Genomic DNA, 27,931 nt, shown 5'->3' on the forward strand with positions numbered 1-27,931 from the left:
AATGGGGGATATTTTTGGAAAAACAATAGCAACCCGGACACAAGGCCAGACTACAGAGGGTGCTCAAAAAAATGTATACACATTTTAAGAAAGGAAAAACACTGTATTGAAATTGTAATACTCAATATATACCCATAACAAAAGATGAATACAAGTCATGTGTATAATTTTTTTGCCCCCACCCACTATAAATTTAGGGGGCACCAAGGTGATGCACTGCCCAGGGAAGCAGTTTGGTTTTTCACCTCTTTGCCTTTCTCCATTACTTCCAAGGGTGTTTTGAAGCTGGACAGTCAAGGCAGAGCCTAGTCCACTGGCTCCAAAAGGCAGGAACATCTAATTTTTACTCTACAGCCCTAGCTCTCTACCCCTGTAAGGTCTCTTCCGCATTCTCATATGCTTTTCACTTTGTCTTCACCCTTGGCAGATAAAATACTATGTATGACCGTTTTCGTTTTATTCCATCGCCATATGGACTAAGTTGTCTTATGACGACCTTGACAGACATCTGCGAGGGAGGCCCAGGGAAAGGTGGGGGCTGTCAGCTCTGAGGATAAAACCTTCAGATAGCTGTCAGGAGACGCCAGGAGGAGGTGGCGACAACCGACTTCCACTCAGCGTTGAGTTTTCTAAAAGATTGACAGGAAGTGTACCAACTGTCTTTGCCCTAGCAACATGCAAGGTCTCGCGAGATATGGACGCCCATCTAGAGGGAGGAGTCAAAGGCGCCTCTCTGAATGGGGGATGGTAATATCTGTGGCGCAATCATTGCGCGAGATTGGGCCATGGTCGCTAGGGCCATACTTAGATCTCGCGATATTTAGGCGACTCCAGTCTGGAACTAGGGACAATTTCTCGCGAGAGCCCGTGCTGCGGGCTCTGTGAGGCCCCGTGTGTTTGTGTGTGTATATGTGTGTTAGTGAATGTGAGTACGGGGAAGCAGAGGCCGCCATTTCAGGGAGTCTGCGGACGTTGTCGCAGGGTTGGATCCTGAGCTGCCGAAGCCGCCGTCCTGCACTCCCGCGCGGGCCTCTCTAATTCCATTGTTTCTTTTAGATTCGCTCGGGCCTATCCGCCCTCGGAGCCCGAAATTGGGGCTGGGCGGTACCGCGGCCCGGGCCTAGCGGCTTAACAGTAGCAACAGCGGCAGCCGTAGCAGTAGCAGCCCTCCTCTTTCCGAATACGACTACTGCAGGGGCCCGGAAGCCCTCACAGGTAAGCAAGCGTTGCGGACCGGTGTATTTTCGGAGCTTTTCAGCGGTTTGATTCTTTTCTGGGTTGAGGGGCACTCCATAGGCGGTCTTTGGCGACGTGGGGGGGGAGCCACGTTCTCGAGAAACAGGCTCCATTTCGGCGACCGCGCCCTTTTTCGGTCGTTTAGGTTTCAGATTCTTGGGTGGCATGAACCCCGGAGAGGTCTCGGGCAGATGGCGACCGGTCCCTTCAAGGCCTGCGCTGGCCGCGACCTCCCAACATGGCGCCAGCCGACCGCTGCCATGGCACACAACACCTCCCAACCGAGGGAGTTTCCCTTACCCCTAAAATGGCAGCGCGGGTTTTGCGCGCAAAAAGGCGCTCTAGCTTGAGGCTCCCAGCTTCAGGTTTTGGAGTTCATTTCAGGCTTTTAAAAGTCGAACATTTATTTTGGTGTGCTCGATCTTAGAGATATTTCAGATTTAATTGCCAAACCTGGTAAAGGGCTTCCTGCCATTTTAGTCATTCTAGGGCTTTTGAAGGTTTTTCTGAAGTTTCGGGGTATTCGTCTAAGAAAGAAATTGAGCAGAACCGAAAAGTATTTACTCATAGAATTACTTTTCTTACTATTTTCATAGGCGTTTAGAGAAAATGGCAGACGATATTGATATTGAAGCAATGCTTGAGGCTCCTTACAAGAAGGTGAGAAAAACATGTCGGTGAGGTTTATATATTTCTTAATTTAGCATTATTCACGAAACTACTGCTGAAATGTAAACTAACCTCCCCGGAGCCCTCTTGATTTATCTTATCAGAGATGCATTACGTATAACTTACAAAAAGTAAATATATGCTATTGATGTAATAATATTGTGCAGTAGTTTCACTTCAGCGTGATGAATAAATGCCCATCTATCTCTCTTTGTAGACTTGCCTAACGATATCTCACCTCTACTCCCATGAATTCACCTTTGATTCCAGTGTGAACTGTCAATCATAAGGTAGTAATTGAGTGACTTATCGCTGTACCGTGGTCCCCTAGGTAAAAATGACTCAACTAAGAATTACCAGCTCCAGTTTGGTATAGCAAAAAGGTGAATGTAGTGGTTTGGGAAAATAGCAGGGGTCCAAGAATAACAAAGCATAACCAGTCTGTGGCAAGCAAATCTTTAAGTCTTACAAGAAGAAATGGGTGAGATTTAAAATTTTTTATATGTATATATATATAAAAAAGACTGGTGATGGTAAAATATTAAAACAGGCAGGTGATGATCTGCTGCTCAGTTAAAAATTAATAAAATTCTTGGATCCCTGAATAGAAAAAAATTTTAAACAAAAGAGGCAGTATCACAACTTAAAAGTCACTTGATGACTGTTTTACTGTTCTCCATATTGTTTTATTTTTAGTTAGTCCCTGGCATATTTCACACTTAAAAACTACAAAGGAATTATTTTGGCTAATACAGTCTGACCCATTTCAGTATCACAGTAAAAGTAGTGTCTTTTCATTCTTTCACCAGTTGGTGGTGAAAATAGCAGTATGCATGCATTATCACTGGTGTCACAAACTGTAGGCTTTGTAAGTTAGTAGTTATGCTCCTATAACTGATGTGATCAAACTTTAAAATAAACATTGCGCTAAACCTTTTGAAAATAATACATTTGTTTTGGAGTGTATAGCACGACCATGTGGTACCAATTTGGATGAATTCTTTATAGCTTTAAATAGTGTACGTAGTTTGTAATGCTTAGACTCTTGAAGACTTCTTTCTATTTTAATGTTAAGATTCTTGTGTCTTAGTTTAACGTGGATGTAGTTCCATGTAAACAGGTATGGAAGTAGGAAATGTTTAGGTTGGACTGGTGGATTATTAATTGACTTTCTTGGGTTCTTGGGAGTCAACATTACTAAAGCAGTGTGAATCCCTGTTTGCTTCAGGGCGAGATGTGTGACAGAGGTGGCATCAAGCTCTTACAGTCCCAACCCTCCAACGGAAATGGGCGAAGATCTCAGGAATGGCATCGGTCACAGGAAATCGATAGTGGCTGGCTGCTAGCATGGCCACTTGGGGCTTAGGCAGAAATAGAGCCATGGTACTGACCAAAGGGACCATAGCACATGGACTAAAACTCAAAACAGGACTTCATTCATGTTTTAAAGAAATTCTATTTAACCACTTCAACATTGTAAATCTGGATAACTTAATATCTAACTATATAAGAAAATAAATTTAACATGTTAATATGCATTTTTATTTTTGTACTTTGATGACTTAATTGTAAGCAACAAAGTGGTTAAACACATACCCATCTAAATTTTTTTATAGCCTTCCATGTTAAACTATAAATAAGTAATTAGTTTTAAAATTGTTTTGTATTTTCTTATTCCTGTTCCCTTTACCCTTTGACAACTTGAAATGTTACCACTTCGTCCTCATGATGTTCTTCTATCAACCCTGCTTAGGATGAGAACAAGTTGAGCAGTGCTAATGGCCATGAAGAACGTAGCAAAAAGTAAGTTTTAAGAAGGGACCTGGGGTGGGGAAACTTTGTGATTGAGACCTTATTAAAGTTGTGTTCCTGTGGCTAAAGCATCAAACTAAGGTTCTCTTCTGAAGCTTTCTTTGCCTCTTTTAGAAAAGTGGTTCTTTACCTTTTGGGACGCGACACCCTATTTGAGGATATAAAACAATGGACTTTTTCCCTAGATTTCAGCATATGGTTTCAGGGACCTTTAGGACACCTTCCCCTCAAGTCCATCCATAACAATCTGGATATGAGTTCCTGGGTTAGAGCTTGTCTTTTAAGTTTATTAACTTGGGCTTAATATCCACTAAACTATTGTATCCACTAAAGATGGGTTAGGAAGAAGAAAAAGTAATAAATAACCAGGCCATGGAAAATATTGTTTGTTCTAAGTCACCGAAGGACTCAGAGCTGTCATTTAAAGCTCTTGGCTGCTTAAAGGCCTTCTTTTCATAACACTATGGCATACTTAAGTACTTCTGACGTTCCCCTAACATGACTTTTGTTGTCTTAAGCTTTTAAACTCTGATAGACTTAATAGTGAGAATGGAATTAAAAAAAAAATTGAGTATTGATGCAAGTTATTTGAGTTAAATGAGTAACCCAAAATAGGAACTCAGTGTTACAGACTAGTACAGAATCCAGTATACAAAAATCTAAGTAACAGTATGAATCATATCTACTTTATAAGGTTGGATCCTATTAATTTTTGGAGTTTCCTTTCAGCTCTAAAATTCTTAATATCACGTGGTCATGTTATAAGCATGAAATTATATTAGCCTTGTGATTTCATTTTGTCACGTTTGTGTCCCTCATAGTGTATAATGAAAAGTGATGGTAAAACAGCTATTTACTTGGTTCTTTTGGCTCTTCCTCTTAAGAGCTCAAAAGTGCTTCATAATACACTATTTCAACACCCTCACAACTTTGTTAGATAGATGTAATATAAAACGATGAGAAAATTGTCAGATTGGATTATTCAGGCTTTGCTATGCAATTCTTTTATTCTTGTAATTCCCGGAAAATGTGATGGATTACAAATGATAGAATTTGTAGAAAATGTCCTATATTTCTGGTACAAGCTTGGGTGGGACTGTTATATTAAGTTGGTGCAAAAGTAATTGCGGTTTAGAAGGTTAAAAACAATTACAAAAACTGCAATTACTTTTGCACCAACCTAATACTTCCTTCACTAATGATAAGAAGTTATGGATTTAGTCTTCAATTGTTAATGGTGTGAGACAATCAACCAATCATTGCATGGTTTAATGTCATCTGGTTTTAGACCTTTACCAAAGTAACTGCTTCCTAATTAATGGTTCTGATTCGCAATTCTGTAAACCAAAGAAAACCTAGGAAGGGCTATTTGTATAAAATGACTAAAATGATCCAATGTAGGTATGAGGCCTCGTGGGTGAGTAAAGATCTCACCATAAGTGCCAAAAGGATGAGGATACAGTTTTGGGCACAGACCTTTGTTGTACCTTTCTCAGAAGTCACTTCTTGCTAACCCCAGTTTATACTTGTTTTCATCCTGAATCTAAGCTAATTAAGGCTACCAAGCTTTTACAAGGAAATTTAGCATCAAGCTCTCAATGACTGGTGCTTAGTGGCCTTTATTTACCTAATACAGAGTCTTACGGGGTTAAGAATCGACAACTTTCTTTAATTGATTGATCCTAGGATTCTTTGTTTAAGGGAAGAACTTTTCAAAACATTCCCAACTATCTAGAATCTTCTAAAAGGTACAAATTATTTTTCTGTCAGACTTCCCACCCTCAATTAGAGCTGATTAAATAAATGGTTCCCTTGTTCACCCATTTTTCTGAAGGGAATTAATCTTTCAAATTAATTTGAAACTTATCTAGAACAAAATTGTGTTTAGGGATAGATACAATATAAAACAAATAAAGTGTTTTGTGCTTTAATCTTTTGTATAAATTGTATAAAAGTGTCTTAATGGAAGGAAAGGTGCCCTGTTGCATTTTTTCATCTTAAAAGCCATTGAGTGTTGGGATGCAGTTTTAAGGTCGAAAGAAAGTACACATTTTGAGAAATTGAAAGTGACTAGTAAATGTTTCCTTTTCAAAAATAGTAATTCTGATTCTCAGTACATACACTCAATTGTATTTGGTAGTAAAAGGAACTATAATGTAACACAAACTTGTTATCAATTACAGCCTACTTTCAAAAGAGCTTTATACCCCTGAGTTTGGCAAGACATCAAAGTATGCCTTTTAGGTACCTGCGCTTGCCTTCATGGGAATGTTTGTTAGTGTAACCAGTTTTGCCCATCCATTCAGTTAAGCTCTTCAGGAATTACTCAAAAAAGGATAACAAAATGACACAGTTGAAATATATTGGCTACTGTGGTTTGGATTATCTATAAGTTTTGGAATAAATGACTTTTCTATTTTTTTTCTTATTTTCCAGAGTACTTTGCATTTAAAATTTAGATCTTCTTACATGGAAGAGGTCAAATCCAGTTATAGCAAAACACCTTTACAGCAGAGGCCATATAACCAAAAAGTCCAAAGGCCCAGCCCAGTGGACCATTTACTTCAATGATGTTCAGTACAAAATTCCACTGCACTAAAGACTTTGGAAAGTCCCTTTTAAGTTGTAACAGGATTTGACTATTAGTATGGATTTTGATAACCCTTTAGTTAACTTCATAAATGTTCTTTGAAGCTGCAGTTTGTTACAGAGAAATATACTGATTTCTTGCACCCTTAAATTTTTGTCTGTGCTTTTATGCAGAGGACTGTATATTCTGAATGCATTAGTATGTTGCTGTCTTTACCTGTCTGGGGTTGCCTTCAGATGTGGGTGGGGACTCATTTATAAAAAGTCCTAGGAAGACCTTAAGTTGAAATTAGCTGTCCAAGTTTTGAGTCCTTTCCTTTGGCGAAATAAGTTCTGGGCCTTAAAAAGAGGTAAATAGGGAGGTTGGCTGCCTCTCTGCTGTGTACCATCTATGAGCAGAGCAAAACTTTGTCTTTTTTGTAGGAGATGGAGTTACTTTTTACTTTGTCCCCTAATTGATTATAATTAGAACTTCTGATTATAGCTACTGCACGGAATTCTTTAAGAGATAGGGTCAGGTTTTTCAGGCAACAAATTTGGAATGTTAATTTGTTGCCCTTCTGGGCATTGCTTTGATGACTTCTATATAAATGAGTGTAGCCTAATTTTCTGTCATGTGCTACCTAGCATATACATTTCTGACAGTCAGGTGGATTATCTTGAAATTTTAGACAAAGTTTCTGCCTCCTTGGAAAGCTCTACATCTCCTTGTGATTGGAGTGTGGGTTTCAAGATTCCAGAAGGTGGGTGTCTTCATTTTCTATTTTCAATGCACTCTAAGATGACCTGCTTTACAGGTTCTTTGAGGCAGACTTCAGTTGCTCTTGTGCTAACTTTGCTTTGATAAGGACTAAACAGCTAATTAAGATTCCAAATGATGTAGTTGTCAAAATGTTTAATCTTTTAGCCATTACAAATTGACATTTTAGTGGAATAAGTTTATTTGAAATGTCTTTCAATTTATATTAAAAAATATCTGAAGGCACCTCTAAAATTTGGGTGATGATGTAGAGGTACAGACTGTAAGATTTAGTTATGAAATGAGTGGGTAGTATACTGTGAAGAATATAGAAATTAACAAAGATATGACTGACTGGCTCTTTTACCTTTCAGAGTTTGAGATTTTATAAAAATTATTATATAGATGTTGATTCTTGGTTTTGATTGCACCCCACAGGCTTGTATAAACTGGCATAAAAAATGGCATACTCCCATTTTCTGGTGTACTCATTATAACTTTAAATAAAAGGTAACAAGTGATCACAGTAAAATCTAGTAGGAGTGTCAGAATGCACTTTACTGCATTAGTTTTACTGTCCTTTGTCATTACTTGTAATTTTGCCCATGAAAACCAAAGTACTGGTGTTTGTATGGCCCTTTGAAAATATAAAATATTTACATGTATAAATTGGGTTAAAATTGCCTTAAGAGAACTTACTATATTTAATGAAAATATATGTGATCCAGCAGTAGTACTTAAACATTAACATATTCTATTATAACTTTGATTTTTATTACTGCATCTTACGGATTACAGTAATACTTCTTGGCCAGTTATATGATGGTCAAACTTTATTTAAAAGTTCAAGTTTTGAGCTATACTTACCCAAAAAGTCCTTTCCTGGTTAAAGCTGTAGCTGACTCAGGAGATCATTGAAGTCCCGCTTTCAAATGATACTTTGTCAACGGACTGCTGAATTTCAATAGTAGAAGGCAAAGGTTGGGTGGTGTTTTACTTTACCTAGGAATTATTTTTCCACAACTATGATTAAGTATCATTGTATGGTAGTAAAACTAGCAAAATAAATTTATAAAAAGATAAAATTTCTGACCATAAAAGGAAGTATATTTGGGCAGATTCTTAAACCAGAAAGGTAATGGTGATTTTTTTTTTTTCTTCTCAGGAGGAAAAAAAGCAAGAGCAGAAGTCGTAGTCATGAACGAAAAAGAAGTAAAAGTAAGGAACGGAAGCGAAGCAGAGATAGAGAAAGGAAAAAGAGCAAAAGCCGCGAAAGGAAGCGAAGTAGAAGCAAAGAAAGGAGACGGAGTCGCTCAAGAAGTCGAGATCGCAGATTCAGAGGCCGCTACAGAAGTCCTTAGTATGTAACTATAATTATGATGATTTTGTTAGAGAGTCATTCTCTGGGTATCCAGATAGCAATTTACATGATTTGAATTGTGAAATTTTATTTCTCAATGTAATTAGTTAAAAAGTGTTGAGGATATTGACATTAAAAAGACTAGTAAAGTGGAAAATAGTGTGGACAAATAGATAACTTTTGTTTTACTAGGCATACAGATTTTCTGATGTTCCATCTAAAAATATTCTATCTAAAAAGAATAGTATGCCAGTCCAAACTAGACTAAAGCAAGAGTCCTTTAAAAAAAAAAAAAGATGTAGTACGAAATACTTGAAAGCTTAAAGGTGTGTGAACTAATATTTACTGAACATATATTTATTTAAAATTTTATAGCTCAGATGAATACAAGTTACAAATATGTACATTTTAGTTAAATACGTAATTAGCTAATCTTGTCTGTGTGGCTGTTTTTAGCTGAAATGACAGACCCTTTGTGAATTTGGTGTATGCTCCTGGATAATGATCATTTTGGAGGTTCATCACACACCACACACATCGCTTGTATTAAGGTTTTTTAAATAAAGCACCAACCATGCTTTGAAGGTTAAATCATTATGGAAACCTGGATATGGTTGTTTAAGATGAAAACAAGTTTCGTTATAGTAATTGAAAACTCAGCTATATTAATAATTGGTAAGAGTTTTCTTGCAACACTTAAGTAAGGATTGACTCTAGCAATCCTTAGTATTTTATCACGTTCTTTCCTAACATAACTATTATAAACTATGGGATATATTAAAATTAACACTTCTAACTTTAAAACTTGAATGGTTGAAGATGGAATTCAAAGACAAACAGCTAAATCAGAACCTTGACTCTCACGTGGGCAAGTTAACCCTTTAAGCTTTTTTCCTCGAGTTTTAAGGAAGTAGCAATTGACATAAACTGTAACGAGCATTAAGTAAGAGAATGTAAATAAAGCACCCACCATAACTACTATTCATGAAATGTTTTGGTATTTGAAGCCACTAAAGTTAGTATCACTTTGAATTGATTCTGGCTCTTAAATCTTTAAAATGAAAGGAATTGAACTTGTTTTCTAAGTTCCTCCTAGCTGTTATTTCACACTTTTTAAGAGCTTAAAGGGACGACAATGTTCTCTTAATTCTGAATGCTCTGTTAGAAAATACTTTGCTTTTTGTCCAATTTATCAAAATTTACTGCATTCTTTTTTACCAGAATGAACTAAATCAGAGGAAAAAGAATTACCTTAATAAATTCTGAATACAGTTTCCTCGTGAGTGACAAGTACTTGAAGTCAACTTATGATCCTGGTCTGACTTAAAAATGATTTAGTTCTCACATTTGGTTTTAGGTTAGTTTTAAACTATGGAAGTAAAAACTGAGCCTATAATAAGGGGAAAGAAACTATTTGTACATTCTCATTTGAACTTAATCTGGTAAATGTACTTTCTTATATCACTATTAGTTTGAATTGCAAAGGACCCATTTAATACAAAATAATTTATTTGGAACTGCTTTGAGGTTGTAGGTACGTGTAGAGTTCATGAAAATGAATCCAAATGTGGGTCACAGACCATATTTGGATAGATAATTATTTCATTTTGCTACCCTTCTGGAAAAGAATAACAGGATGAGCACTAAGGGACATCTGACTATCCCTTTAAGTTAGTTTGGTCTTTCAAAATAAAAGGTCCAGCAGTTTTGGGAATTTTTTTTAGAATACAGAATAAAACTTTTTGAATATTTGCCCTTTTGATCTTTTAAAAAAACGCTCCTTTAATATGTTGAGTCCTCAAAAAAGAATTTTCTGAAGAATTGATGAACTTCCTTTACATCTTTTCTACGTAATATTTTGCCACAAGGGGATGAAGTATGATATGCAGAATGTGCTTTTTATATAGTGCCTGAGACTTGCTGTTAAATGGAAAAATTGGAGTTTCATGGTTATATAAAGACTTAGTCCCTTTTGTAAAAGAAGTCCCTTAAACAAGAAAACATGAATATTGTATACGTATGTATGTGTAAACACATGTATGTCCCTGAGAAAGGATGTGTAAAGATGCACACCATAGTTATTCCTGGTGTGAAAGAAGTTCAGGAGGATTTATTTTCACTTCTATGTGTTCTTTAAACTTCAAGAATGTATTCATAAATGTATAACTTTTCAAAACCATAGACTAAAAATAAGAGCATTCTCCGAATTTAAAACATTTTGAGGCTGTAACCTTTGGTTTTGGCACCTCTCAGTAATCCAGGATGGATAACTGCAAGAGCAGTTTGCCTGGGAAAGAGTTAAGAGAAAAAGCCTCCTTCCTCTTCATAATTGAGGTGGAAAAGAAATGGCTTAAACAATGTTCAGCTTGCTGGAGAACACATGAACGTGATCTTAGCAAGACCCTAAACCTGTAACTAGTGTAATTTTGTGTTTCCTTTTTAGCTCCGGACCAAAATTTAACAGTGCCATCCGAGGAAAGATTGGGTTGCCTCATAGCATCAAATTAAGGTTTTTAAACATACTTCTGAATTGTTTAAATTGTTTTTCAAGGAACTAATGTGTTGTACTTGTTTGGGTAACTTCTGAAACTTTTTAACTTTGCAGCAGACGACGCTCCCGAAGCAAAAGTCCATTCAGAAAAGACAAGAGCCCTGTGAGGTAGCTGTTGTCCCTATTTCTTTCTTTAGAGCTTTTAGCTTTTATGCTACAACTAAATTTAATGATACTGTGCAATTTGGACCATATTAAGTCTTGATTCCTTTTGTAGTAGTACTGTTAAATCAGTGTTTACTTCTAAATTTTCAATAGCTTTCATTTTAATTTCATATTAATGAAGAGTGGAGCAATAATTAATCATTTAATGTGCAGATACTACATGTAATCTTATTTCCCTTTTATAATTAAAAAATTTCAGTAGTAGTTACCGAAATCTTTAAATACATTTCAATAAATTGACCTTTGGAATTAATAAATTTGAGTTATTGAAATGGCCTCATGTGGGAAAGTAGTTATAACAATTATGAGTTTTACCATTTTGCAAATCTCTTCCCTGAGAAAAAGTATTTAATTTCCAGAGTCTTAACCAAATTGACTGGTTTTTGATATTTGATCCAAATACATTCTTAAATGTTTATTTTCCTTTTAAATAAACATAAGGCTTAATCTGTCTAATCTACCATTTTGGTTCAAGCAACATTTTGTCATATGGTAGCGTTGTTTACTGGTGTTCTTTCTGGCTTGCTTAAAGGGCATTTTTAGCTTTGACTCTATCCTGTTATTTAGTATGTTCTGATTCTAGGAGTTGGTAAAAACTTAATGATTTTAAAAGCTCTCTTTGTAACAGATACTGATGTTTTTACTCTTTAATATTTAGTTTTATAAGAACTTTTTTTAATTCTCGTCTGGATGTAGTCCAGCCTTGTACCTGTTTTACAGTAATATGCTTAAAGTCACTTGTTGATTTCTCAAGGGGATGTATCAGAGTTTTGTAGATGGAGTATTTCAAAAGTACTTCCTGAGAATGTCCAGAGTGTGGATAAGAGCATGTTTATGCTTATTTCTTTAAGGATTCACTTAGAACCTAATCTTAATGATATTTTGTATTAGGGACTGTTAACATGCTCTTATATTTTCTTTGAAATTTATGCAGTTAAATTTCATCTATTGTGCTCTTGTACTTTTCTCCCTTATTTGAGCACTTTAATTCCTTCTATAAATTCAGAAGTGTAAGGCTATTTGTAATAATGAATAAATTGAATCCCACTATTTGTCTAGATAATTTCCTGCTTTTTATTTTAAATTTGCTTATGGTTACTGTCTATGTGTTCTGTATCCATCAAAAAACATTTCTTTGGATACTAATTTGCAGTCTTAAGTAAAATCTGTTCTAATGAACAACCAGCTTACTGGTTGTTTATATATCTAAATTTGTTAAATAAATTTGTTAAATAGAACAATTCTTAGAATCAAATAGTTTTTGTCATTTGGTGTTTTACTCTCAAGTTTGTCATTTGTGATTATCAAACTTAATTTCACTTTATGGTTTTGTTGTGGGAAATCATCGTTTCTACTAACTTTGGACTAGTCCAATTTGTGGCTTGTCAGGTGTTATTTCCTGTTATTACTAAATGCTCAGGCTTCTGATTGGCCTTTTATCATCCTGGAGAAATTAGCATTTGTACGATTGAGAGGCCAGTGGACTTTTGTCCTGATACCTTGTAAAATATTAGAAGAAACATTTAGTAAACTATCATTCTGTTCAAGGAATTGAGTCACATTGAATTACTTTGTGGACATTTTGTATAAATCTGGCTTGGGGGTACTAACAAACTAGTTCTGATAAAGTTTATTGTGTTTATTAAAAATGTACTTTAAAAAGAGTAAGTTACAAATTTTACCTCTTTTACTCCTGGTAGGGAACCTATTGATAATCTAACTCCTGAGGAAAGAGATGCTAGGACAGTTTTCTGCATGCAGCTGGCAGCAAGAATTCGGCCAAGGGATCTGGAAGAGTTTTTCTCTACAGTAGGAAAGGTAATCTTAGCCTATTTAGGGCGATCAAATAAATGGAAATTGCAAACATTTTAGTAATTGTTAGCTGGCAGATAGAGTGAGAAGACACCTGACCACCAAATCTTGTAGAATTTAGTTAGGGACTTTATTTTTGGTAACATTTGTTTTGCCTCAAAGTTTAATAGTGTTGGAGTTGATAAATGTTACCATGTATTCACCAAGATAGAAGGTAGGTGCTCTCTTAGGCAGCACATATACTAAAATTGGAACAATACAGAGAAGATTAGCATGGCCCCTGCGCAAGGATGACACGCTTAGAAAGCAGAAATTAATAACCATAATATTGCCATGGGGATATGAAAGAAAGTTTGGGGAATATAATTAGTAACGTAAAGATTTTGTAGGGTGTAAGATAGGCACTTGTCTTAATAGGGAGACCACTTCATGGACGGTGTACATGCCACTGCCGTGCACACCTGAGGCTGAAGCTGAATAATACTGAATGTCAACTGTAATATATAGTCATAGAGTGTGGAGTACAGCATAGGGAATAGAGTCAATGGAATTGTAACAGCTGTATATGTCAGGGATAGTAGATTGGGGGGTGGTTATCACTTTGTGAGGTGTGTAAATGTTTATTACATTGTTTTGTACACCTGAAACTAATTTTTAAAAAACCATAGAAGATAGAATTCAGCCTACAAATTTACTTGTTAAAAAAAATTTAATGGCTTCTGTGCTGCATCAATAATGTGTCTCTTGTCCCTTTTTGAAATTACTACTTATAATGGCTCATGCTGGATGATTGCACAAAACAACCTTGTGATGAGTGTTTTCTTTTTAGGTTCGAGATGTAAGAATGATTTCTGATAGAAATTCAAGACGTTCCAAGGGAATTGCTTACGTGGAGTTTGTCGATGTAAGCTCAGTGCCTCTAGCAATAGGATTAACTGGCCAACGTGTTTTAGGAGTGCCAATCATAGTACAGGCATCACAGGTAAATTTTTTCCTTAAGAATTTGATAATCCATAGCACTGGAAACCTGTTGCTTAGTGTTGTGCAATGTGCTTTGCATAATCACCACTGACTACCTCGAGTCATGTTCTCAAGATAGCTTTTTTTTAAAACTTTGTCTTGATTACTTTGATAATAGTGTATGCTCAGTCCCATCCTGTTCCATTTTAATAGAAGTTGTAAATACTATTTCATGAAAAAAACTTGAGAACTTGGTCTAGAATTTTATTGATTTTGATGATTTCTTAGTTGGAGATAGAAGCATCTAAGTACATGTTTTCCCTTCCCAATCTTTCTTTTTTTTTAAAGATTTTATTGGGGAAGGGGAACAGGACTTTATTGGGGAATACTATACTTCTAGGACTTTTTTTCCAAGTCAAGTTGTTGTCCTTTCAATCTCAGTTGTGGAGGGTGCTGTTCAGCTTCAAGTTGTTGTTTTTTCAGTCTTAGTTGTGGAGGGCACAGCTCAGCTCCAGGTCCAGTTGCCGTTGCTAGTTGCAGGGGGCACAGCCCACCATCCCTTGCGGGAGTCGAACCGGCAACCTTGTGGTTGAGAGGATGCGCCCCAACCAACTGAGCCATCCGGGAGGCAGCTCAGCTCAAGGTGCCGTGTTCAACCTTAGATGCAGGGGACAGAGCCCACCATCCCTTGCGGGACTCGAGGAATTGAACTGGCAACCTTGTGGTTGAGAGCCCACTGGCCCATGTGGGAATCGAACTGGCAGCCTTCGGAGTTAGGAGCACGGAGCTCTAACCGCCTGAGCCACCGGGCCGGCCCCCCCAATCTTTCAAATGGAGTGATTTTCTCATTTTTAATAAATTGAATATGTTTACAAGATGTATAATGTTAAGAGTAGTTTGAATTGCTGTCAGTTCTAGCATTTCTTTTTTTAATTGGGGAATAGTGCATTTTTGGACCCATCAGCTCCAAGTCAAGTCGTTGTCCTTCAGTCTAGTTGTGGAGGGCGCAGCTCAGCTCCACGTCCAGTCACCATTTTCAGTCTAGTTGGCGGGAGGCGCAGCCCATCATCCTATGCAGGAGTTGAACTGGCAACCTTGTTAAGAGCTTGTGCTCTAACCAACTGAGCCATCTGGCCACTCCAGTTCTAGTATTTCTTGAAAATAAGATATTTCAAACTAATTTTGAGAATATCTTCTACTTAAGATAACTGCAATTGTGTTTTAATTCCTCTTTGCTGATACTCTACAGAATTGGCGTTAATATTTTAGTTCATTTAGATGTGGAAAGTTGGGATGTATCAATCTATTAAGTATATAATATGAAAGTACCTGTTCGTGCTTTTGTGCTATTCACTGACTGAATAGTCATGTTGGTTGCTTTTCAAACCATTGAAATAAACTCTCCATAACTCCTAAGTAATCTGGTTACTTCATCAAACTTGAACATAATATTATAAATTTATGCATAAGCTTTGTAACAGATCTGACTTGAAGTTGCAGTTTCACTGCTAACAAGCTTATGTAACGATCAAATTACTAGCTCTGTCACCTCTAAAAGTTGGTAACAGGTCCTATTTTAGGAGTAGTTAACATTGGGTATTTATCACTTGATTATATGTAAACAATAGGAAAGTAATTGTTAGGAAATTGGCAAAAATCATTGCTCAGTTCATTTCCTATAATAGATGAGGACAGACCTAATAGTGTGTAGATTGACTTGACAGAGGGCTGAGAAGCATCAAATTACATGTTGAAGTCATTTAACCTGTTGAGATATACTACTGAAGGTAGCCAGTCTGTTGTAAGAAAAGGAGCTTGTTTCAGAATATAAACTGAGAACTATTGATTTTGATAAGTACTTGCTTTGGAATAAATGACAGCTGAACTGAAAGGTTTAATTTGGTTTATATTGGCAGAGCCCCTTTATGACAGTTGTGTACTGTACTTTGAGTAACTGATCTGAGAGTACATTAATGAATAATGAATGGACTTAACGATTCCAAGAAATAATCTTGTTTTCTACGTTAGCATGTCTGATACCAGGATGCATCAGATGGCATAATGTAGTTTTATGATTGATTTCATTTTATGTATGAAATGCGTTGTATGATTGCTCAGTATATGACTTTTGCGTGTCTTAAAACTTTAAAAATGTTTTTATTGTGGTAAAAAACATCACATTAAGTAAAACAATTTTTGTTTAAAAATTTAGTAATTTTAATCATGTATAGTTCAATGCCATTAATAACAGTAACAGTAAGTGGAATTACACAATTTGTCCTTTTGTGTGTGACTGTTACACTTAGCATAATTTCGTCACTAACCTTTGACTTCATCATTAAGCAAACCTAAGTTAAAAATGGGATTTATTACTCTGTTTAAAATGATTTGTTTTAGTGCTGCGTGATGTGCATTTTGTCCTACCTAATTTGTAGGCAGAAAAAAACAGAGCTGCAGCAATGGCAAACAATCTGCAAAAGGGAAGTGCTGGACCTATGAGGCTTTATGTGGGCTCATTACACTTTAACATAACTGAAGATATGCTTCGGGGGATCTTTGAGCCTTTTGGAAGGGTAAGTCCCAATTTCCTCAATGGATCCTTGATAGGTTCGTGATCCAAATATAACTGCATAATAATTTTTGTATATCGGCTTCGTCATATTTCTAAGATTAACATTAAGATGGGGGAGAGTCTTTCTGTAAGGTTTTTGTGACAATTTAGATTAAGATAGTTTCCCTGAAAGAAGATATTATTTGAAGATACAGTGCTACAGTGAAATGCATGAGTATTAGAATCAATTGTTTTTTAAAAATCAACATGAATGGTGAATGTACTGTGCATTTGGAGCAAGAGATATTTTTCCCTTGGTGTTTTTTTTTGGGGGGGGTGCTCTTACTGAAAATTTTAGGGGTATGTAGAGAGGCTTCTCTACTAAATTCAAGAATAATTAGACTGTTTTGTTTCTGTCCAGTTAGTCTTCATTTTAGAATAGACATTTTGTTTTAGAATAAGTGTTAATAATAGGCTGTGCTCTGGTTTAAAAGATTCATGATGTGGCCATGAATAAAAATCTGGGTTCCTGCTGTACCTTCACTGATGTTCATTGCCCTTGGATATTCTTTTTATTGCTTTCTTGCACTACCCTACCCCACCCCACTGATCCTCTTTGTTAAACTGTTTTAAGTGTCAATAATGGTAAATGTTAGGGTGTTGAGATTGTGGGTGTTTTATTTATTGGAAATACATACAATGGTACATAAATCATAATTGATTGGTCTGGTCAGTCAATACAAAATGAATACATTTCTGAAACCACCAGAACATGAAGAAATTTGACATATGGGTGCTGTGTTTTAATTTTTCATGCTTTCTATGTATGGATAGCTTTATTGGGATAGTGTGATGTAATTCATAAACCATATAGTTCACCCATTTAAAGTGAACAATTAACTGCTTTTTATTATATTCAGAGTTGTGCATTCATTAGCCACATCCAATGTTTGAATATTCAACATTTGGCACAATTCATCATGTCTGGTATTGAGAATTAATTTTCAGTTGTTAACATAATGGAAAGGAAACAACGACGTTGATTTTGTTTCTAACTCCTAATTGTATTTTACAAAGGACTAGGTTTTTGTGATGCGTTTTTGAGCCAAAAGACTTAAGTGTTGAGATTTCTTGCAGCTCGCCAGTACATGACTTCTTGTTTAGGAAGTTTCTAGGCCTTTAGAAGATTTTGGGGGGCATTAGGGATTGTGGTATGTTTTCAATTATTTTTTAGGGGGAGAGGAGATTTTTTAAACATATTTTGAGGAATAAAAATTTGCCCTATCCTTTTAACATATGTATATATATATATATATATTTTTTTTTTTTTTTAGATTGAAAGTATACAGCTCATGATGGATAGTGAAACAGGTCGATCCAAGGGATACGGATTTATTACGGTAAAGAAATACTATGATTAATATTATGACTTAAACATTTTTGATCTAAGCAGCATAGTAAAGCTTCATTAGTTACTGGAAACGAGGAAGGAAGAATGATTAATATTTAAATTAGCTTGCCCTTAATAGCCATTTCCTAGTAGCAATAAGTGTCCCCTAAATGTGAAAGTTTGTTTAACCAGTTTTACTATTATCCTGTATGTCGTCAATTTGTTTAGCCAACTCTGTATAATTGAAGTCTCTGACTTGATATGATGTCTTCAGTTTCTGGCTCTTAATAACATCTTGTCAGTTGAATGAAGAAGGACCCTTGTAATTCCATTTTACCTAAAATTCTTTTTATATGAACACAACTTACCACAGTGACCAGGGATGCCTTATTAAAAGTGCTTTTGATTAGGGTATGAGGTGGCAGCTGGAATGATTGTGAATAGAGGTGCCTGCCCTTTTAACAGTAGACTCTTTGTCTATTACTTCCTGGTACAATCCAGTAACGTAATAGCAATTTTTAAAATGTATGATCTTATAATGTTGTAAGATCCTAGAAACATATTTTCACTTTAAGATACAGATAGGTCCCAGTTTTAATCAAGAATTTAGAATTGTCTTAATATCCAAAGTTCCATAAAATTTAAACCTGTTCTGTAGTGGTAGAGAATCTATTTTATTGGTCACAAGGATTTTATCTTCCTAATATGTGCTGGTGGAAGGAGAAAACTTACTTATAAAACTGTTTACTCACTAACATTTTGTTTTACCATGTTTCCCTGAAAATAAGACCTAGCCAGACAATCAGCTCTCATGCGTTGTTTGGAGCAAAAATTAATACAAGACCGGGGCTTATTTTAATATAAGACCGGGTCTTATTATATTATTACTAGACTTAACAAGTACACATTTCCTTACCTTGGTTACATATGTGAACTAATACACTGGACTTTTTTAAATCCCCTCTCTCAATTATACAGTTTTCTGATTCAGAATGTGCCAAGAAGGCTTTGGAACAACTTAATGGATTTGAGCTAGCAGGAAGGCCAATGAAAGTTGGCCATGTTACTGAACGTACTGATGCTTCCAGTGCTAGCTCATTTTTGGACAGTGATGAACTGGAAAGGACTGGAATTGATTTGGGAACAACTGGTCGTCTCCAATTAATGGCAAGACTTGCAGAGGGTAAGTTTTTCTGAGTGTTGTGAATGATTTATTATGGGTTACGGTAATGAGAAAGGGAACCATGTAGACTAACAAATGGAAAAGGGTTTCTTATTTTGGAGTTGACATCCTTGGGTAACACGTGTATAGTTTCATAGATGGAAGGAAATTCCTTGTCTTAACGTTCTAAAGGAATCTATTTGATAGTGGTGCATTTTGAGTACTATAGCGTATGTTACAGGATTCCTTTTGCTTTCTGTAAAAATTGTATCTTCACACAATAAATTTAGTTACAGTTCTTAACACTATATGCTACTTGAAATTTCTTTTAGTGAAGTGACTTTGGTAGTAAACACTCAGAAAACTATGTTTTCTGCTCTTAACATAGTAAGGACTTTAAGACCTATTCTTTTACAGGTACGGGTTTGCAGATCCCACCAGCAGCACAGCAAGCTCTACAGATGAGTGGCTCTTTGGCATTTGGTGCTGTGGCAGGTAGGAATTGAATCTTTTCTAATTTGAAATCATTTTTTTTCACCTAATTCGAAAATTTGCCAAATTTTTGCATTTAAAAGGACTTACAGAGAATTCAATTCATCAAGTACTTCTGGCCTATAAATTTCAAGAGTGTGTAAGGAAGTGGAGATATAGAACAGAATTTTCCAGTAACTAATAAGTTGTCAGGGTATTACTATTGAACCCTGCACACTAATTTTTAGTTGAAATTGCTGTAAGTTAGACCTTTTTAAAATACATCACTTTTAATTAAAGACCAAAAAGTTGATAATTGATTTAAAGAAGTTTCTTTGTAATGTTTAAGTTCAGGAAACTACAAGAGGCCTTTAAATCGAGCTCCATTAAAGTAATTGCAGTACCAAAAGAGAAGAGTAAACCGCTCTCCTAAATAGTACATATTATTTTGAGATGGTGAGTTAGGGAACGAAGTTCCTGGAGATGGCACGAAGGGTGGAGAGAATTGATAGTTTGTGATAATTATGCAGCAAGGGGTTCACTTCGTGAAAAACTGTCTTCCTCTTTCACGACTTACTTTAATTACATGGATTTTCTTTTATAAACCTTGATTTTATCCGATAACTAGAAGCTAGGATAACATTTAATTTTGAAATGTCGAATACTTGCTTTTAGAACATCTAAGCACCATTGGTATTGTGGACGTATGACAGGAAATACTTATCCCAAGAAAGTATGGCAATTTCTATTATGAATTGGTCCTTTGATCTTATCTATAAAATGAAACTGACAATATGTAAAAAATGAGATACGATGATACTGCATCTGAATATATAAAAGTCCATGTGGTTGCTTGATCTTTTAAATTGAAAGTTCATTATATCTAATTAATGGAGAGGATCATTTCTGCTTTTACATTATTATTTATTATTTATAGATGGGGGCTTCTCCATAGTGGATATCCATACATTTCTGAATACCTTTAGGAAATCTGTCTTTAATTTCCTGTGCTTCTGTCAAATTGGATGATTTATTTTGCAATCTGACAGATAAAATATCCTCTAAAATTTCTGACAAAACCATGCCAAGTGAATCCTTATGAGAAGAAAAAGCATAACCATTGTTACATTTAATTTTTACTTTTTAAACAACTATTAGCCATTTAATTTCTTTATAGTGATGTAGTCATAGATACCACTTGCTATAATTGAAGATATTAAAAGAAACCCATCACTTCCACAAATAAATCCGTCTGTGATTTAAAAATTATTTAATCCGAAAGCTGTCCTTGTATTACTTCCCATTGTTCAGGTTATTCTTTCAATAATTTAGAAAATGTTTAATGTTTGATTGTTTACCATATTTCTAGGTAATTCACTAAAGGCTAGTGAACAAGATTTGTTCTTGCCTTCAAAGATTTGATGCCATGACATATGATTGATTTCTAAACAATCTTAGGTTGTATTCTGGATGCTGTATCAAATACGTTGATTTGATCTTCATAAACAGTATCTTGATCTAATTGAAGAAGGTGAAGACTTTTCAATGTTAGTGTTACTACCCTCAGTCATTATTTCTCCTATGATGCATGATATATGACCACACCTCCCTGGGCACATTCACTGTGTAGCTTATGTTACTGTGATTAACTAAAATTCGAAACGTCCACAAGGGTTGCTGAAAATAGCCATTTAATTATCTGTGTATTTGTTATGTTCCCCCTTGTTAGTGTTCATTGACATGATTTAAAAGTTTGTTTTCTTACACTTCGCATAAATTGTATTGCTGAGTTAAGAATCACTGAGTTTTTAGGTAAATATTTATGTAGCTGGGTATTTTTCTCCAGATAGTATTAAAAGCTCATACATTCCTTGTTGAAATTAATTATTGAGTGTTCATGTGATTGAGGCCCTTGTCCCCTGAGTCCTTTAAAGCTGTTTTTTGAAACCAAGGGTGGGTCATCACTAATACTTACATTTTTTTTCAGATCCTAAGATAGGATCTTTACCTTTATGAAACCCATGCTTTGTTTTCTAACTTACAACTTTTAACATTTTGATAGGGATTTATATACACTTTAAAGAGCATGGATTTTTGATATTTATACATTTTTTCCCATTTTAGGAAAAAGACAAATTTTGTTATAATTTAAAGTTTATTGACAGTGTTCCTATGGTCATATCTTCAAGTTCCTTCAGTATACACCAGTTACATTTCTTCAACTCTGAGATGCCAATTTTGAGCACCTAGGACCCAGGTATACTTATATCCCAATGTAACTTGGGCTGCAGGTCCCTTTTCATTTTTGACCATGTTTTATAATCATTTTCTGTACTCGGCAAGAATCCCAAATGGTATTAAATGTTGCAGTTCAATCATATGTTAATGAGAATTAGGTACTGAATCTAAACAATTTTTATATTGTGTATTTCTGTAACTTTTGAACTTGAAGATAGCTTTTCAACACTGGCATTTTCTTTACTGTTCAGACTTGTTGCCGTTTTCACTTAATAGCAGCTTTCACTTAACTTCCTTTTCAGTGTAAAGTGTTGATTATATGAGGAAATATATTGGTAAAAATTCCCATTCTGTTTATTTTTAATACTGACCAGATGCTTAAATTTTCTTGTACTTCATAGATTATGGTAAACCCAATTAGATTTTTCCTGCTTCATTATATTTCCAGGCTAGGCCATGATACCAGACCCCAGTAAAACTGTCACCTTCTGGGCTGGACTTGACTAGTCGAATCTTAAAACCACTTTAAAAATGATGTATATACACATAATTAGAATGGTGACTCACCCAGTAGTGATTATTCATACTACTGAATTGATAGATTAGTGAAAGTGTTTACACCTGTTTGATGTGTACTATTGCAGGGATTACTGTTTTTTAATAAACTTTTGAAAGTTTAAAATGCTTATTGTCACTGATAGAACAATAAATAGTTGAATATCCCAAGTACTTGGAATTGAATTCTCAAGATCAGGGTTTTCATGTATTTTCTGACCGGTGTGCTTCCCTTTCCCCATTTCCCATTATTCCCGTGTGCAGAGTAGTATAGGGAATGCATTTGAGATATGGAAGAGTACGAGGAATAGGAAGAGAGAGGCATAAGTAAGTTTTCTAGGACAGGAGGAAATAAGGCCCCAAAGCCTTGTCAATGAGGAATGGGGAAGGAGGTTTGGCTGCCAGGTTTTACTATAAAAGTTCATTTTCATAAACCCTGCTACTGTAGTCCACTTTTATTAATGCTTTCCTGACATTTACCCTGTTAGTTGAGGCTCTTCATTGTTCCTGCACTGAGCTGTAGAATTCTCTTTTGTTATAGATTTGCAAACAAGACTTTCCCAACAGACTGAAGGTGAGTTGAGTTTTTTATTTGTCTTTGAAATAGGTATGTGTAGCAAGACATAGTTGTTTATATTTATTGTAGTTTGTATTTTGGACCCAATTTTGGCAGAATGACATAATGGTATATATACAGTAAGCTATCTGGTAATGTTTCAGAAGGCCTAATTCAAAATACTACAGTTGCATAGATAAAAAAATTAAAATGTGTATTTTTTTGCTTTAGCTTGCTTAGAATTATTGTCAGCCTTGTATGCTTATTTTTGTGTTTTGATTGTTAGTAAGTTTTATGTAGAAGTCAGAAAATTAAATTTGTCATTTTACTAGACAAACTTTTTAGAACAGAAGAGTCTGTGAACTTAATATAAGATTAGGAAAAACTGACTCTTAACTCCAGTAGTACCAAATAACAAGAAAATTACCTAGGTTAAATTGCATGCAGATATCAGAGATTGAAACAATATATAAAGTAGGTGATTTTTTTTTCTTGTTTTTAATTGCTATGTGAACATCTGCCATTTGATAGAGCAATTTGCTATTGAACAAATTCAGTATCCATCTTTTATAGGGTATACTTAGTCATTTAAGGAAATGATTCTATTAATGTATGAGAAAGGTCTTCCATGTTACTTGAGAGTCAGGAATTAAATGTGTAATTTTTCCAGAAAAGGGGACAATTGTACTCAATCCTTTTTTTCCTAACATTTTAAAAAGAATTAGTGGGTTTTCCTGTTAACTATATTTCTATGCTGAATTCATTGTGTTCTGCATTTATCTAGGTTAAGCCGGAATATTTCTATCATACATATTCTAAATATTTTTCATTATTCATAGTATATTATAGCTAATTTGAGAAAGTGGAAAAATAAAGTCATTTGTTTTGTAATGACCTAGTTTTTTTTTTTCAAGCATACTTCCATGTGTTTATGATAAGGTACACAGTGGACTTCATTTTTTAATTGGAACACATGCACGGTTGCATTGTTAACTTTCCTCAACAGAATTTGACATCTTTTAGTTTGGCATTTTTATTTTAATATAAAGCTTTATGAAAGAAAACTATTGAAGTGAAAAATAAGCAAAAAGCATTTGTAATTCTGTCACAATCATTTTTTTATGATGTATTTCATGCATAGCCATAATTTTTATTCAGTGGATTCTTCCTTGGGTGACCGTTTAATTACCATAATTTCTAATGCACTGTTTTGTCCTTAGCTTTGTTTGTTGTTATGTATTGGAATGAAATTTGGTCAAATGTTATGATTACGGTGAGTGAGTTGTATAACAGCTACTGGTAATGTTTTGTAAATCACATAAAAACAATGGAGAAAGCTGTCTTGAAAAATGCTCACTTCAAGCTTAAAATCAACATGAGTTTTAAATGTTGCTCCTAAATGTTAAGTGTCCAGTAGTTTTTTATTTTTAATAGTGAATAATTGTATAGTCTGTTCTTTTTAATATTTCTTATGCTAAAACAGACCTAATTTTTAAAACACTAATTTGATTTTGTAATAGGTTTTATAATCCTAGGATATTAAATCTCAAATCCTTGGATGGTTTTATGCATTTTATTTTTAAAACTTAATCCTATTATAATGTTTATATGTTTTTAAAAATGTGTAACTATCTATGGGCAGAAACTTAAGAAATACAATAGGGTATAGATTTATTTTTCATTTTAAAGATGTGTTTTCATCATCCCCTGCTTCTCAGGGTATAAACTCCAACAGCCCTACAAAATCATCCTTATATTTTATCCTTTGCTATCTGGATTGATTTGTATCGATAGTTGTGTAATTGAATTTTAGTTGCATGTAAAGTTTAATTATCCTTCTAAAAATAAAACTCCCAACTTTTCTCAAGATCAGCTATTTCAAATAGGTTGCCCCGGTTTTCTGGCAACTAAAATGGGGTACCATTGCGTACTTTGATAGCATTATTAAATGAGATAAATTAGTGAAGTGGCTGACTTGACTACCCTAGTTTCAGGCTTTGGGTTTACTGTTTTGGTTTTGCTATTCTGATGCCTTTTCCATGAAACTGATTTCTCTCTCTTTTTTTTTTTAGCTTCAGCTTTAGCTGCAGCTGCCTCTGTTCAACCTCTTGCAACACAATGTTTTCAACTGTCTAACATGTTTAACCCTCAAACGTAAGTAATAAACTTTGGTCAAGTTCAAAAGGGTGTATTTTGAAAGCTTTAATATTTAACTTTACTAAGTTAACATTTAGGGTATTTCAATATATTTCATAGTTCAAGCAATTTTGATCCTCTTTTGCCTTTCTGGATTGATTTGTTATTGATATGTGTGTAATTGAATTTTGGTTACATTTAAAGTTAATTTCCTTTCTAAAAATAAAGTCCCAACTTTTTCAAGATAAGCTATTTCAACAACTAAAGTGGGATACCTGATTCTCTTAGCACAATCTTAATGCACATTTCTGATTATTTCCTTTGGCTGTGTTTGTAAGATGGGAATTGAATTGAAAGCTATACAGATTTTTATGTCTTCCATTTAAATCTAAGTAGTTTTGTATGAAGCTTCTATTAGTTTTTATTTCGATTGTCATTTTATTCTCTACCAGTTTTTGGCTTTGAAATTTTAAGCTTATTTCAAAATGTCTAATAGAAGAAAAGTATCTTTTCAGGTTTCCTTTTTTTGATTAGTACTTGCTATGAATTTGGAGTATTTCTTTTCTACTGCCTACTCAGTGATTTTAGAATGCCATTCATTAATCAATCCGCACATCTTGTTGGTTTTGTAAATCAATGCTTATATTTTAATATAAGTATTGGGTTTTCTGTTTAGTTAATTTGATAAACCAGCTATTTGACAAAACAGTCATACAGTGACTAATAATTTATAACGTACTGTTTGCATTTATATTAGTTCATGGTTTACTATAGAAAGAGCTTGGATTCTTGTATTGGCTTTGTCTATGAAATGGTGATAAACTATTAGTATAAGTGTCATTTGAAAGATGTCAAATGCTAGTGTTAAAATTTATAAGCTTGGGTTAGAAATGTTTTATTTGATTTCCTCTAGTACCCTACATCTGCTAACATCGATGCCTTTTTAAATGAAAAGAATGCATATTTTTAAAAAAACTATATAGATGAGAATATACGTAACATTTTGTAAGTTTGAGCAGTATCTAATAAAACTTTATACTATCTTACAGAGAAGAAGAAGTTGGATGGGATACAGAGATTAAGGATGATGTGATTGAAGAATGTAATAAACATGGAGGAGTTATTCATATTTACGTTGACAAAAATTCAGCTCAGGTATTCTGATATTTTTAGTAAGCAAAGATACAATGTTACTCTCTTTTTGTCTTAATCTTCACCGATACTTGGGTCATATTATAATCTCTTTCCTTAGAGTTTTTTTTTTCCTCCTGAAGTTTTAACATACCAACTAAATATATGCCCTGTAAAATGAAGATACTTTGAAGAATAATTATTAGACCAGGCCATTAGCAGTGTTGCTGGTTATTATTGAAGTCTTGCCATGAAATCCTGGTATCTTGATTAATTCTTCATCAGTTTTTAAATCATAGAGAAAAAAATAGTACAGGGCAAGTTTTTGGGAGAATAAAACATTTTCAGTAAAATTCTAGCTGTACATACTATCCAATGAAACAATATGTAGAGAGCAGTGAGTTTTTCTATAGTGTGAATAAACCTATTTGAAATCCATGTTGTATGTCCTTACATTTTTTTGGTTATATTTTAGGGCAATGTGTATGTGAAGTGCCCGTCAATTGCTGCAGCCATTGCTGCTGTCAATGCATTGCATGGCAGGTGGTTTGCTGGTGAGTTTGATCTTTTTTCTGATTGATTATTATTAAGGGCCTAATTAATCTGAGTAAAGATGTTAAACTACACATATCTGTTTATTTCAACAGGTAAAATGATAACAGCAGCATATGTACCTCTTCCAACTTATCACAACCTCTTTCCTGATTCTATGACAGCAACACAACTACTGGTTCCAAGTAGACGATGAAGGAAGATATAGCCCCTTATGTACATAGCTTTTTTTCTTTCTTGAGAATTCATCTTGAGTTATCTTTTATTTAGATAAAAATAAAGAGGCAAGGGTCTACTGTCATTTGTATACAATTCCTGTTATCTTGAAAAAATAAAAATGTTAACAGGAATGCAGTGTGCTCATTCTCCCTAACTAGCAAATCCCACTGTATACAAAGCTGTTCTCTTGTTTGCCTTTTAAATATACATGTAGAAAATTACATTACGGATCTATAGGAATAGCTCTAGAGGAACAAATGTGCTTAATGTAAAAAGGCAGACAGGGATGTAATAATGTTTTTAATGTTTCAGAAACCTAACTTTTTACATAGCAGTTACATTTCACATTTCACTAATGTTGATATTTGGCTGATGGTTTAGCAGAGGTTTCTGGAGTACACAGTGAATGGCAATTCAAGACAGCTAGAGGGCTGTTTGATTAACATCTCATCTTGCACTCTGATTAATTGGCAAGAAAAGGAGACTTCAAAATTACATTTCTGGATGGTATCTTTTCAATTAATGTATCTGTAAAAGTTTCTTTGTAAATATGTGTTCTAGTGTGTCTAAGATTCCAAACAAAATGATCCCTGCATTTCCTCAAGATGTTTAGTGAGTCTGGTGAGCAAAGCAGTCTGAGCAAGAAATAGGAAATGCAGAAATAGGTTTTGTCTGGTTGCATATAATCTTTGCTCTTTTTAAGCTCTGTGAGCTCTGAAATATATTTTTGGGTTACTTCAGTGTGTTTGACAAGACAGCTTGATATTTCTATCAAACAAATGACTTTCATATTGCAACAATCTTTGTAAGAACCACTCAAATAAAATTCTCTTAAAAAGGCCACAGAAATCTTCATTTTTGAAATGTTTTAAAGTCATAAAAACTTGAAAATAGGGTGTAAGTTTCTTTGATTTAGTAGTTATTTGGTGTTTGCCTCTTCGGGAAAATTCTTAAACCATACAGAATCTGGATAAACTTGCGCTCAGGTTGTTCTTGTACATTCTTCTATAGCACTGCATAATCTTAGCACTGTATTTAGAGTAATGTTATCAAAACTGGGATTTACCAAAAGGAAAA

General features: G+C 34.6%; 1 protein-coding gene and 1 non-coding gene across 9 annotated transcripts; both read left to right on the top strand.

The window, feature by feature from the left end:
* The first annotated feature begins 911 nt into the window (after positions 1-911).
* On the top strand, positions 912-27,697 carry RBM39 (RNA binding motif protein 39). 8 transcript variants are annotated; one of them, XM_074317891.1, is made up of 18 exons: positions 919-1,215; positions 1,833-1,896; positions 3,659-3,708; positions 6,978-7,053; positions 8,214-8,405; positions 10,849-10,914; positions 11,011-11,064; positions 12,822-12,939; positions 13,763-13,915; positions 16,329-16,466; positions 17,779-17,844; positions 18,813-19,017; positions 19,414-19,491; positions 22,784-22,834; positions 24,889-24,970; positions 26,002-26,107; positions 26,559-26,637; positions 26,731-27,697. In XM_074317891.1, exons 3-18 carry the CDS (start codon positions 3,684-3,686, stop codon positions 26,829-26,831), a joined length of 1,590 nt encoding a protein of 529 aa, XP_074173992.1. In that variant the 5' UTR covers positions 919-1,215; positions 1,833-1,896; positions 3,659-3,683; the 3' UTR covers positions 26,832-27,697. The 8 variants fall into 8 exon arrangements, with proteins under 8 accessions (XP_019588633.1, XP_019588635.1, XP_019588643.1 ...); XM_074317892.1 differs by lacking the exon at positions 919-1,215 and adding an exon at positions 2,123-2,195; XM_019733074.2 differs by lacking the exon at positions 6,978-7,053 and having other exon boundaries at positions 912-1,215; positions 8,211-8,405.
* Positions 13,152-13,260, top strand: LOC141568430 (U6 spliceosomal RNA). The gene has a single exon (XR_012491546.1). It is a non-coding gene; the product is annotated as a U6 spliceosomal RNA (small nuclear RNA).
* Positions 27,698-27,931: the final 234 nt, after the last annotated feature.

Source organism: Rhinolophus sinicus, linkage group LG13 (genome assembly GCF_036562045.2).
Source record: "Rhinolophus sinicus isolate RSC01 linkage group LG13, ASM3656204v1, whole genome shotgun sequence".
NCBI classification, from domain to species: Eukaryota; Metazoa; Chordata; class Mammalia; order Chiroptera; family Rhinolophidae; genus Rhinolophus; species Rhinolophus sinicus.